The 12,605-nt window shown below is 42.9% G+C and overlaps 1 protein-coding gene across 2 annotated transcripts in view; it reads left to right on the top strand.

Moving 5' to 3' along the window:
* SORL1 (sortilin related receptor 1) overlaps positions 1 to 12,605 on the top strand; it is a 159,450-nt gene that overhangs the window by 55,947 nt on the left and 90,898 nt on the right. For both annotated transcript variants that reach the window (XM_070473463.1, XM_070473464.1), the window contains exons 9-12: positions 971 to 1,163; positions 3,305 to 3,422; positions 3,633 to 3,706; positions 9,127 to 9,215. In XM_070473463.1, the coding sequence (XP_070329564.1) occupies positions 971 to 1,163; positions 3,305 to 3,422; positions 3,633 to 3,706; positions 9,127 to 9,215 (474 nt within the window). The remainder of the gene's footprint in view (positions 1 to 970; positions 1,164 to 3,304; positions 3,423 to 3,632; positions 3,707 to 9,126; positions 9,216 to 12,605) is intronic.

Here is a 12,605-nt window from a genome sequence, read left to right as displayed (position 1 = left end):
AAGTAACCAGATACAAAAGGTATAATTATATAATTATATTTATATTAAATGTCCAGAATAGGCAAGTCCAAGATATGGTTTTTCCAGTAGTTGTGTATGGATGTGAGAGTTGGACCATAAAGAAGGCTGAGTGGTAAAGATGCTTTCAAGCTGTGGTACTAGAAAAAACTCTTGAGAGTCCCTTGGACTGCAGGGAGATCAAACCAGTCTATCTTAAAGGAAAAGAGTCCTGAATATTCATTGGAAGCACTGATGCTGAATCTCCAATACTTTGGCCACCTGATGCAAAGAGCTGACTCTTTGGAAAAGACCCTGATGCTGGGAAAGATTGAGGGCAGGAGGAGAAGCGGGCAACAGAGGATGAGACGGCTGGATAGCATCACTGACTCAATTTGGACATGAGTCTGAGCAAACTCGGGAGACAATGAAGGACAGGGAAGCCTGGCATGCTGCAGTCCATGGGGTCACAAAGAGTTGGACTAGACTTAGCAACTGAATAGCAACAACAAATAGAGACAGAAAACTGATTGTGGTTGCCAGCATCTGGAATGGAAAGGGAAAGTGGGGTGTGACTACCAGGGGGTACAGGGTTTCCCTTTGGGATGATAGAAGTGTTCTGGGACTACATAGTGATGATGGTTGTGTAACATTAGGGAGATACTTAATGCCAGTGAATCTTTTTTAAAATGGTTAAATTTTGTGGGGACTTCCTTGGTGGTCCAGGGCTTGAGACTTTGCCTTCCACTGCAGGGAACATGCAGTTTCAGTCCCTGGTCGGGGAGCTGAGATCCCACATCTCTTGCGACCTTTAAAAAGCCAAAACGTAAAACAGAAGTAATATTGTAAGAGTCAATCAAGACTTTAAAAATTGTCCACATTAAAAAAAAAAATCTTAAAAAATGGTTAAATTTTGTTATCTAAAATAAAAATATCCCTAGCAAATCACACTGTTTATTTTTTCTTATTGTAGGTATTTTGCCAGTGAGCCATTTGCTGACTTCCATCGAGTGGAGGGCTTACAGGGGGTCTACATCGCCACGCTCATCAGTGGCTCCATGAATGAGGAGAACATGAGATCCGTTATCACCTTTGACAAAGGCGGGACCTGGGAATTCCTTCAGGCCCCAGCCTTCACCGAATATGGAGAGAAGATCAATTGTGAGGTATAGATGCTACGCTCTTGTTTGGATTATTTAAAAACACTTATAACTGCAGTTCTACTCTTACTGTTCTGAAACTCTGCACCGAGTTATCTTGGGGTGCTGTAATGAACTCGCAGGGGCACCATGGGGTATTTTAAGTTTTTGAAGGGTGCTTGACGTCTGTTGGTCACCATGTGAATTTACTCTCTTGGGTTAGTTCATAGTTTCAACATTAGCTCGTGCTATATGTCTTTGGATGACATACCTTTGTGAAGCTGGACTCTTGCTTGGCAGTTTACATGATCAAAAGCAAGTAAGAAAATCGGTCTGGTTTAGGAAATGGTAGTAGTGGTATCTGCTTAGATTCTGAAGTTTGAGAAGCTGTGCAGTGCCTAACAGGTTTCTACATCCTATTAAGTAATTGTGGTTATTTAAGGATGAGATAAAAGTTTTATGTTTTTTTTCCAACTTAGATATAAACACATACAGTATTATTTCAAACTGCTGCTGCTAAATTATTAGGACATGTACTTATTAGGTTGTTTGGACTTAACTGTGGTAAAAAACAAATATTAGTATTTCTTCTGATCTGAGGGTGTTATAAAAATAATTTACTGAGACACTGGTTGTGTTGGGAACCTAGAAAGTTTGGGAACCTGTGCCATAAGTTACTATTTCTGAGGAATGTCTTATAAAATTCTTTCCTGAATATAACTTAGGATTCTACCGTTTTCCTTACATGTGACTTCATCTAAAAAGCTCACGATCCTCAAATGTGTTATTTGGCCTCATTCAGGGTTCCCATTCACCCAAGCAGCCCCTACCTTTTTCCTGGAAAGAAGTCAGTGACTGTGATCCCTGGCTTTATATGATGCTCTGCACTTCCATTTTCTTTTCCTTTTAGAAAAATTTATTTTTTTGTCTGTGGTAAGTCTCAGTTGTGACATGTGGGATCCAGTTCCCTGACCAGGAATCAAATGCATGCCCCTGCATTGGAAGTGCAGAGTGTTAAACACCGGACCACCGGGAAGGGTCCCCCCTCCTTATTTTAAGACAGATATTCGTTAGAGAAATCCTTTTGTTATAAAAGTAAGTATATCTAGCAAATCATGTCAGTTTTGACCTGTAAAATAAGCACAAATAGAGATACCCTATCTAGAATACTAGACGAGACTAAGTAACATTTGACAGTCATTTTCTGGCTAGAGAATTGGGCATCACGTGATCCTATAGCAAAAGACCTTGTTTGCAGAACTATTGAAATTTGAACGTAAGTCCTGGAGCCCAATTGGAATAACTTCAAGTCTTGCAGAGGACACCTGAAGACTTTCTGTACAAATGAAGACTACTTAAAAAAATTTCATGTGGATCTTGTGGTGTTTTATCTCATATGTTGTACATCTGGAAGTGTATCAGTAAGACTTTCTGACTTTTGAGTCTTGGTTTTCCTTGTGACTGAGTTGCTTAAATCATATTTGAAATGCATCTCCAGTGACTTAGAAGATAAGTACCGTGAAATCATTTCGTTTCTCTGAGTGACATAAGAGAAATGCTGGGTAACACTGAGAGAGGGATAGCTTTCACATCTACTTAAGTTGGCATTGACTTCTTTCTTTCAAAATTTGCATTGAATTACAGTTGATTTACAATGTTGTGTTAGTTTCAGGCGTACAGCAAAGTGATTCAGTTACGCATACATACACAGATATATACCTGTGTCTACTCTTAGATTCTTTTCCCTTTTTGGCACTGAGTATAGTTCTCCATGCTATACAATAGCTCCTTGTAGGTTGATGATGGACGGGGAGGCCTGGCGTGCTGCAGTCCATGGGGTCACAGTCGGACATGACTGAGCGACTGAACTGAACTGAGACTACCTGTTTATATATCGCTCTGATTTCTAACTGCTGTTCTCTGAGAGTCTCAGAAGGAGTTTTTTTCCTTAGTATTTTTCTCTTTTCTCCCATGAGTGGCATTTACGTGGTGCAGATGATCATGTCCATCTGGGGTGAGGGTGGGGGCAGCCTGGCTGTGGCTGTGGTCTCCTTTGTGCCAAGTCTCCTTCCTTTGTGCCAGCTGCAGTGTGGGCACAGGAAGCCTCGGCCTTTAGAGGGAGACTGGGGGCATATCACGTGATGACAGCAGCTGAACTTGTGTTTCAGCTCTCCCAGGGCTGCTCCCTCCACCTGGCCCAGCGGCTCAGCCAGCTGCTGAGCCTCCAGCTTCGGAGGATGCCCATCCTGTCCAAGGAGTCAGCGCCCGGCCTCATCATTGCCACTGGTGAGTTGACTTTGCCTGTCGGCACTGACGGGTTTAGCGGCTGGCTTACGTGCAGCCGCATACACAGGGACCCCCGCCACCTAGGGCAGCCCTGACTGTTCGTGGTCCTGAGATGTCCTGGTTGCTAGAGGACTCAGCAGTTCTGGTTGGGCCGGGTGATAAACTGATGTATTCTTGACCTTAGGAATAATTGCTCTTCTTGCATTTTAGGTTCGGTGGGGAAGAACCTGGCAAGCAAGACCAACGTGTATATCTCCAGCAGTGCTGGAGCCCGGTGGCGAGAGGTCAGCTCCCTCCTCCCACACCCCTGTTCTTGTTAGTGTGAGAACGTGGGCCATGTCTTAATGTGTCAGGGGCACACATGGCCTGTGGTGGGGGGCCCACAAAGCCAAGTGTGATTATGAAATTTAGAGAGGTACCCGGAGCCACACACAGGGTCAGCTGCACTGATTTGTTATCGCACTCCATAATGTGGGCTCATGATTTTGCTAAAAATGTTACTTTGAATCAAAAACAGACTTAAAAAAAAAAAACAAACTGTGAATTTGTGTAAACATTCCAAGATGACAAGTTCCATGAGGATGAAGTGCTGTCTGTCTTGTCACTCCTTTAGCCCTGGGACTAACAGCGTCTAGTGTGGACACAGGGTGCTCAGTAAGGGTTTGCTGCATCCATCAGCAGATTGTAATGTAGTGGTATCACATCGGAACCTCGTTACTTCCTTTTCTTTGCGTGCTGTGGAAGGTTTAAGTCAAGCCCGTCCCCCCATCACTGGTCCTTCATCTCGTTCTGTGCTGTGCACATTCTGTGCTGTGGAGGGACGCTGTGTCTGCCTTAAGTTCGTGTGACTCAGTTTGGATTCTCAGGAATCGATTATAGCAGTTCTGAAGGGCTAGTACTTTAGTCCCACAGTGCTAACTCAGCCTTGGACATTAGAGAATTTCCAAACTTGTAAAACAAAAAAGCATTTTTTCCCTCACCAGGGAGACAGGCATCTGGTCTCGTTCTGTAGGTGCTGCTGTCAGCGACGCTCTGCTATGCATGTGGGGAGCTGCAGGGGTAGAACCCCCCAGATCTCCCGCCAGCCGAGTGTGGCCTCAGGAAGGCTGAGGGGTTGTCAAGCAGAGCCAGTAGACAGCTCCCATCCTCACGGTGCCTTTCCTGGGAACGCAGCTTGTGCACTTTCATAGAGGAATACTCCGTATGTGAAGCGGAAATCATATCCAACATTTATTTGGGTCTTTGCAGTTTACAGACCTGCACGTACCTTATCTCATTTGGGGTAGGGCTCACCATTCCTCCAGCTGAGAGATGTAGGACCCAGACATCGTGTGTGTGTGTGTGTGTGTGTGTGTGTGTGTGTGTGTGAGAGAGAGAGAGAGAGAGAGAGAGAGGGAGAAAGAGAGACAGAGATACACTTTACAGCATGGTAGAGAACATAATTCTGTATTTGGATGAAGGAAACTGTTAAGTTCAGAGTAGTCAAAAACGTGTGAACAGTTTGGAATTTTGGGGCATCCTCGTTCCGCCCCCATGGGAGCGATTAAGCAGTGGTTTTCCTCTCCCCTGGAGCCGGACATTCCTTTTGAAATTGGGTGTTCTTTCCTCTGCGGATAGGCTTGTGGTTGGTTTGTACCTTCTGATGTTGGTGTAACCTGGAATTTGAACATCTGCAAGTGATTTCCTTCTGGGGAGAAAGCGGTGTCTCGTTCCTCCTGCAGGGAAGTGGGTCCTCCGGCTGATGTGGGAGCGCTGTCAGTGCCTCCCGCCCGGCACGCTCCCTGCCTGCCAAGAGGTGGCCATCCCACAAGGGACCATGTTTTTGGATCTAGCAGACAACTAACAAGGGGATGAAAAGATTGAGTGTCTGGGTGAGGGGACATCTGAGTCCCCTTGGGCAGCCTTCTCTTAAGAGGGACAGTCTTGAATGTGTGAAGGGGATTGATGGTGGCCCGGGAAGAAGAAATGGGATGCAGTTGACAGATGCTGCCTAGAAAACTGATGACTAGGATTCTTGTTCCCCTTCTGTTTATACTGCTAGTTAGGTGGGCAAAACCTCAGATTCATAGAGTTCCTTAAAAAACAACAACAACTTTATTGGGGCATATAGAGGTACAATAAACTGCACGTATTTGAAGTATATAATTTGATCAGAATTGATCACCCTCACTACATCTTCACCAACACACCACAATTAAGACCGCTTCATCGCCCCACCAAAGTATCTTTATGTCTCCTCTGATTCATCCCTCTCTCTCCCCTCATTCCTCCAGATTATTAACATTTTCTAGAATTCTGTGTAAATGGTCTCATACACTGTGCGGTCTTTTGGCCTGGCTGCTAGCTCTCACTCTGAGGATTTTGAGGTTCTTCCATGTTGTTTCATTTATCAGCAGTTCTTTCCTTTTTATTGTTGATTACTATCCCATTGTGGGGATAGTCCACAGTTTCTTCATCCATTTGTCAGTTGATGGACATTCTTGTTTCTGCTGATTACAGTGTAGTTGTTACAGACATTTAATTACATGTTTTTTAGGTGTACATATATATTTAATTTCTCTTGGTTAGATACTGCAGAAAGAAAAGAGTGGGCAATCTAATTGGTATATGTTTAACTTTTAAAGGAATTACCAAAGTGTTTTAAAATATCAGATTGTATTCCCAAAGTGGATGTACTATTTCACATTTCCACCAGCAGTGTGTGAGTTCTGATTGCTTCAGATGCTTGCCAACCCTTGATAAGGTCAGCATTTTAAATTTTGGGCATTTTAATAAGTGCATTGATATCTCATTGTAGCTTTAATTGGCATTTCTCTGACTAATGATGTTGAACTTCTTTACAGGTGCTCATTGGCCATTTAAAAGATCTTCTTTTTTGAAGTGTCTGTTCAGATATTTTACCTATTTTAAAGAATTGGGTTGTCTTATTGAGCTGTAAGAGGTTTTTCTGTAAAAAATATATTCTGGATTTAAGTTTTTTTATGTGTGTTATAAATATCTTCTCAGTCTGTGGCTTGTTTTTTTAAATTTTCTTCATGGTGTCTTTTGAAGACTCGATGTTTTTACTTTTGATGAAGTCTAATTTATCAATTCTTTTCTTCAGTGTTTTATGCTCTTTGTTCTGAGAGATGTTTGTCCTTTCCATGGTTTCAGAGATTGTCCCCTATTTATTCTTCTACAGGTTTTATAGTTTTAGGCTTTAGGTTTAGGTTTATGGTCTATTTTGTGTTAATCTGTGTATCTGGTATGAGTGAAGGGTTGATACTCATTTTTCCTTGTAGACATTCAGTTGGTCCAGTATCCCCTGATGGAAAGACTTCTCTTTCCTCCATTGAATTGCCTTGGTGCCTGTTTGAAAATCAATTGGCCATATATGTGTGAGTCTGTTTTAAGGCTTTCTGTTCTACTCCATTGAGCAATAAAACATTTTAAAATTAAAGTATGTGCATTGTTTTGTTTAGACATAATGCTAATGTACACTTACTAGACTGTAGTTTAGTGCAAACATAACTTTAATAAGCACTAAGAAACCAAAAAACTATGTGATTTGCTTCATGGTGGTTTGTGTCTTTGTGGTGGCCTGGAACTGAACCTGCAGTATCTCTGAGGTGCCTCTGTGCTTAGAAGACGTGCTATCTTCTGATGTGAAATCTATAATCATTGGTTACCCTTTTCATATGTGTACTGTGTCATTTTTCTTAAGAGCTTTGATATTGTTTCCTTATCTTTGGTTTTCAGCAGTTTTGTTATGATATTTCTAGGTATAATTTAGTGTTTTGGGGGACACTTACCTTGAATCTATAAATTTATCTCTTTCATCAAATTTGGGGAATTTTCGGCCATTATTTTTTCAAGTATTTTTTCTGCTTCGGCTCCTTTCTCCTGTTCATCATGGCCTCCAATTATACCTGTTAGACCTTTTGGCCCACAAGTCTTTGGGGTTTTCTCTTTTAAGTCTTTTATTCTGTACGCTCTTAAAATAGATCATTTCTACTCTTCTATATTCATGTTTAAATTCACTAATTCCTTTGTCATTTCTATTCTCTCATTGAGCCCATCAGTGTCTTTCCTATTTTCAAACATTTTATTTTCCTGTTCTAGAATTCTTTTCCTTTTTTTTTTAAAAAAGCAGTTTCCACTTCTCTGGGAAGAATTCTTATCTTTTGCTCATTTCAGGTGTGTTTTCCTTTACGTTATGAAACACAGTTATGACTGTTTTATACCATTTGGTAATTCCAACCTTTGGATCATCTTGAGCTTGGCACCCATTGATTGTCTTTTCCCTGGAGGATTGGAGACATTTTCCTGATCTTTATGTATGTTGAGTGATTTTTGGATTGTATCTCAGGCTCAAAATGAAATCTTCTGGAGGATGTGGCAATTTTTGTTTTAGCATGTAATGAACCTATTCAGATCCGGACTGTAAGTTCCGTCTTGCGTTCTGTGGAAACCTCATTTCAGGTTGCTGAGTCTTTTCTGTGCTGGTTTGGGTCTGTTCCACACACGTACAGCTTAGGGGTCAGGCTGAAATCTGAGTCTATACACAGAATTAGAGGGTTTACTTCCTTAGACTCCCCGCTCTGGAATTCCATCTACATTCTCTCCATCCTGCAGGAGCTTATTTTCCTGTCTGCTTAAGCAGAAAGTTTCTATAAAATGTTAGCCACCTGCCTGGGACTGCGGTATCCTAGGCTGGGGCATTCCCTCAGGGCAAGGGTGTACCAGGAAGCCTCAGTCATGTGGGTAGCTTCTCCAGGTTTTCAGTCCCCTTCACAAGCTGCCTGATTTTGTTTACTTTTCAGCATCCTCAGGTAGCTGTCTTTTTCTGTTTTGTCCAAAGGCTTTTATTTGTAATTAGTAGGAAAGATGGGCTGTAGTGGGCTTGTTCTGTCACAGTAGAACCAGAATTCCAGTCGGTTAATTCTTTGTTTTTTGGGGGGCTGTGCTGGGTCTCACTGAGGCTCACAGGCTCTAGAGTGTGCAGGCTCACTAGTTGTGGCTCATGGGCTTAGTTGCCCTTAGCGTGTAGGATCTTAGTTCCCTGATCAGGAATCCAACCTGTGTCCTCTGCATTGGAAGGCAGATCCTTAACCACTGGACCACCAGAGAAGTCCCTAGTTGGTTAATTTTTAATCACAGCTTGGTGAAGGTCAGAGATTGGAGTTTGATTCTTTGCTGTTTATAGTCTGCCACTTTTAATAGAAACTCTAGTTTTTTTCACTTGGCAAAAAAAATTGGGGACTTCTCTGATGGTCTACTGGTTAAGAATCCACCATCCAGTGCAGGGGACCCAGGTTCAATCCCTGGTCCAGGAAGATTCCATAGGCCCTGGGGCAACTTAAGCCTGTGCACCACAACTGTTGAGCCCACATGCCACCCCAATGAGAAGCCCACCCGCCACAACTAGAGAGTAACCCCGCCACTCACCACAACTAGGGAAAGCCCACGTGCAGCAGCGGGGACCCGGTGCAGCTGGGCATATATAAATGAAATTAAAAAACTGGAATGTGAGGACTCGCCCTGTTCCTCCCGGGGCTGTGTGGAGCAGGTGGGATGATGGCTGTGACGTGCTCTGGGAGTGGACGTTTGTATTCAGGTGGTGACATCCCTGCTGTGTGTGTGCATGTGTCTAAGGTGTGCACTCTTCTTCCTGGCCACCTCCCTGGCAGTGGCATGAGCCGTGACTTGCTGTCTCTCTCTCCAGGCTCTTCCCGGACCTCACTACTACACGTGGGGGGACCATGGCGGCATCATCATGGCCATCGCCCAGGGCATGGAAACCAACGAGCTGAAGTAAGTGTCTCCATGGAGCCTTAAAGAAATGTTAGTGCAATACCGTTGATTGACTTACAAGGTTGTGTTAGTTTCAGGTGTACGGCAGAGTGGTCAGTTATACATGTATGCACATATATAAATCTATATATATTCTTTTTTATATTCTCTTCCATTATAGGTTGTTATAAAATAGTGAGTACAGTAGGGCCCCTACATATGAACAAGTTGCACGTTCTGAGAGCAATTTGTTCCTAAGTCCATCAAAGTTAGCCTTGGTATACCCGACTAACACAATCAGCTATATAGCACTGTATTGTAGTAGGTCTATAACACTTTTCCTATGAACAATACATAAAAAGCAAACACAAAAATGAAGAAAATATTTTAAGTCTTACAGTTTGGTTACTTTGAAAAGTACAGTAGTACCTCACAACAGCTGGCATACAGGGGCTGGCATCGAGTGAACGGGCAAGGAGAGTTGCTGACTGGAGGAGGGGGAGGAGGTGGGACGGTGAGCTGAAGGATCGTCAGCAATAGGAGTCGGAGGGCGAGCTGCAGTTTCATTCATGCCTGACGTTGCTGGCTCAGGTTCTGGTTCCTTGCTGGGACCACGTGCATTTTCACATCTTTGAAATTTCACAGCTTGAAGGTTTGTATGTAGGGGACCTACTGTATAGTTGCCTGTGCTATGCCGTTGGTCCTGGTTGTTTATTTTATGCATAGTAGTGTGTGTATTTTAATCCCAAAGTCCTAGTTTATCCCTGCTCCTGCTTTGGGAACTATAAATTTGTTTTCTGTGTCTGTGAGTCAGTTTCTGTCTTGTAAGTTCATTGGTATCATTTTTAGATTCTAAGTATCAGTGATATCATACAATATTTATCTTTCTCTCTTTGGCTTACTTCACTTAGTATGATTAATTTCTGGATTTTTTGATGAAGCTTTTTAACATCATACTGTTCTTCCAGAAATTTAACTCTGTGATTATAAGTAGATTATTTGTTTCACTAGATTATTGAGCACACAATTTGTGACTAAGGAAATTATTTAAACTTTTCTTGTTTATAAAGTGGGACTGAAAATCTGCCCTTCCTATCTCAGAGAGCAACAAAAGAAATAATCTTATTGATTTGAAAAAGTGCAGCTCTATATTATAAAATATAAATTAATAATGACTAAAAAATTTACTGGGAAGTGAAAGTGAAAAGAAAGTGAAGTCGCTCAGTTGTGTCCGACTCTTTGTGACCCCATGGACTGTAGCCCACCAGGCTCCTCCGTCCATGGGATTTTCCAGGCAAGAGTACTGGAGTGGGTGCCATTGCCTTCCTCAGAGGATCTTCCTGACCCAGGGATCGGACCAGGTCTCCCACATTGTAGGCAGACACTTTACCGTCTGAGTCACCAGGCTGTTCAGTTTGTCTTTCTTAGCTTTGTGTGTGACACAGTTATTCATAGAATGAATAATAATAATAATTAAAAATAGTACATGAATAATAATTTCAGGAATGCATGCTATTTGATAACCAGGTGACTTTTACTATGATAACCTTTGGTTCTGGGGTTTTTACAGATAGACCTGCAAAGGACATTTGGGGTTAATGGCTTCATTTTATAGATGAGAAACAGAGGCTCAGAAAGTAAAGTACCTTGCTCTAGATGCCCGCTCTGTTCGTAACAGGCAAGACTAGCATTCAGGTCTTTAAATTACATTCTGTACTCTTTTCAGTATATTCCTCTGAAAAGCAAAAATGTCAAGAGTTAGTTACCTCTGCCTTCATGAATCTGATGTTACAGAACCAGTTCTTTCATTACTTTTGTCCGAGTTGTGACAAGGTTAATTTTGTCAACATTAGGCTGGGGCAGACTAGCTCTCACTTCTTGTTTTGGGGCTGAATTCATGAGACAGATTGCTGGAGGAGGAGGAGAGGGCTTCTATAATCATCTCATTTAATGCAAGGAAGAAAGACTTCTTTTCCTATACTCCTTTTTGAAACAGGACCAGCAGCAAGTTAGAGAGGTGGGTGGTTTGAAAAAAGAGATCTTAACAGCTGGTTTCTTTCCTTTGTGGGTAGCTGGACTTGTGCTGAGCAGCCTGGCCTCCAAGAAACAGGGGGAAACAAAGTCCTGGCATTCTGCCATTCACCCGGCTGTTCTCTGGTCCATGCAGCTCTGGTCAGCGGCTGCCTTAGAGCCAGGAGTCAGAAGAAGCCCTCTTTGTATGCAGCATGCTGTGTCCACGTTCAGATTGATGTTTGTAAAGAGGAGGACAGTCAGAGGGCACCTGCTTCCCACATTCATGTCATCATTTATTTATCCATTAATTTTTCTGTAGCTTGTATTTTTTTTTTTTCCTTTTGGCCATGCCAAAAGATCTTAGCTCCCTGACCAGGGATCAAACCCATGCCTTCTGCATTGGAAGCATGGAGTCTTAACCACTGGACTGCCAGGGAAGTCCCTGTTTATCCATTAACTTGTTAATTCCCATCTCACACATTTCTCAAGCACTGATGGTGCCGGGTGACATGTGTCTAAAGAGAAATAGGATGTTTTCCTCCACTCTCAGGGAGTCCATCCTCTAGTGCTAAGACACATAAGTACACAGTGTGACATCCAGGACACTCTGGGAGGAGGCTGGTAGGGGATTTCCGTGGTAGTTTGACCGCCTAGGAATACATTTCATTCTGTGTGTGGCAGTCAGACTACAGAGACACACTTCCTGATTTTCCCTGTTTAACTCTCCTCCAGACTGCATTTGTATTCCAAACTAGCTTTTCTGAAGCAGTTAACATGATTCTGGTCCTCTTACACCATCTGTCGGCGCATATGTGCTCAGGGAACGCAGAGTCATTGCTAGCTAGCTGCAGCAAAACATGATCAGGAAATGAGACCTGCTGCCAGAAGATCACAGTGCCCGCCGCCGACTCTGAACAATGACTGGGGTCGTAGACATGTGGGAGATGGGCACTCTAGTGTTCGTTTGTTTGCCCAGCTCATTTGGAGGTGTCTGTAGGCATGGTTCAAATAACACGTTTGCAAATTGAGAATATGTTCAGGCCTCCTGTTGACAGGTGCATGTGTCCCAAATATCAGTCTGAGCTGGGCCAAAACCTGTGTAGTGCAGCCACCTGGCATTTGTATGTTGCTTACAGAGTTTTTTTTTTTTTCCCTTTGCTTCTCCTGCTGCTTTGCTTTTGACCTGTGTGCTATCAGCCTCATTAGAAGATCCTATTGTAATTAGTTCAGATCTTTAAACCACGTGAGTGGAGGCTCCTTCTGCCTCAACTAGACTTTTGCTGCTGGTCTAGGGCTTCAGACCCTTCTAAGTCTGCTGTCCCCAGCCGAGGCCTTGGTTCCCTCCTTTGTATCTCATGGCATTTATCAGCAGCTGTCTCGTTGATTTGGCATTCATCA

Source organism: Odocoileus virginianus, chromosome 10, assembly GCF_023699985.2.
Source record: "Odocoileus virginianus isolate 20LAN1187 ecotype Illinois chromosome 10, Ovbor_1.2, whole genome shotgun sequence".
In the NCBI taxonomy this organism is placed as follows: domain Eukaryota; kingdom Metazoa; phylum Chordata; class Mammalia; order Artiodactyla; family Cervidae; genus Odocoileus; species Odocoileus virginianus.
This window is presented reverse-complemented; position numbering and strand designations above follow the sequence as displayed.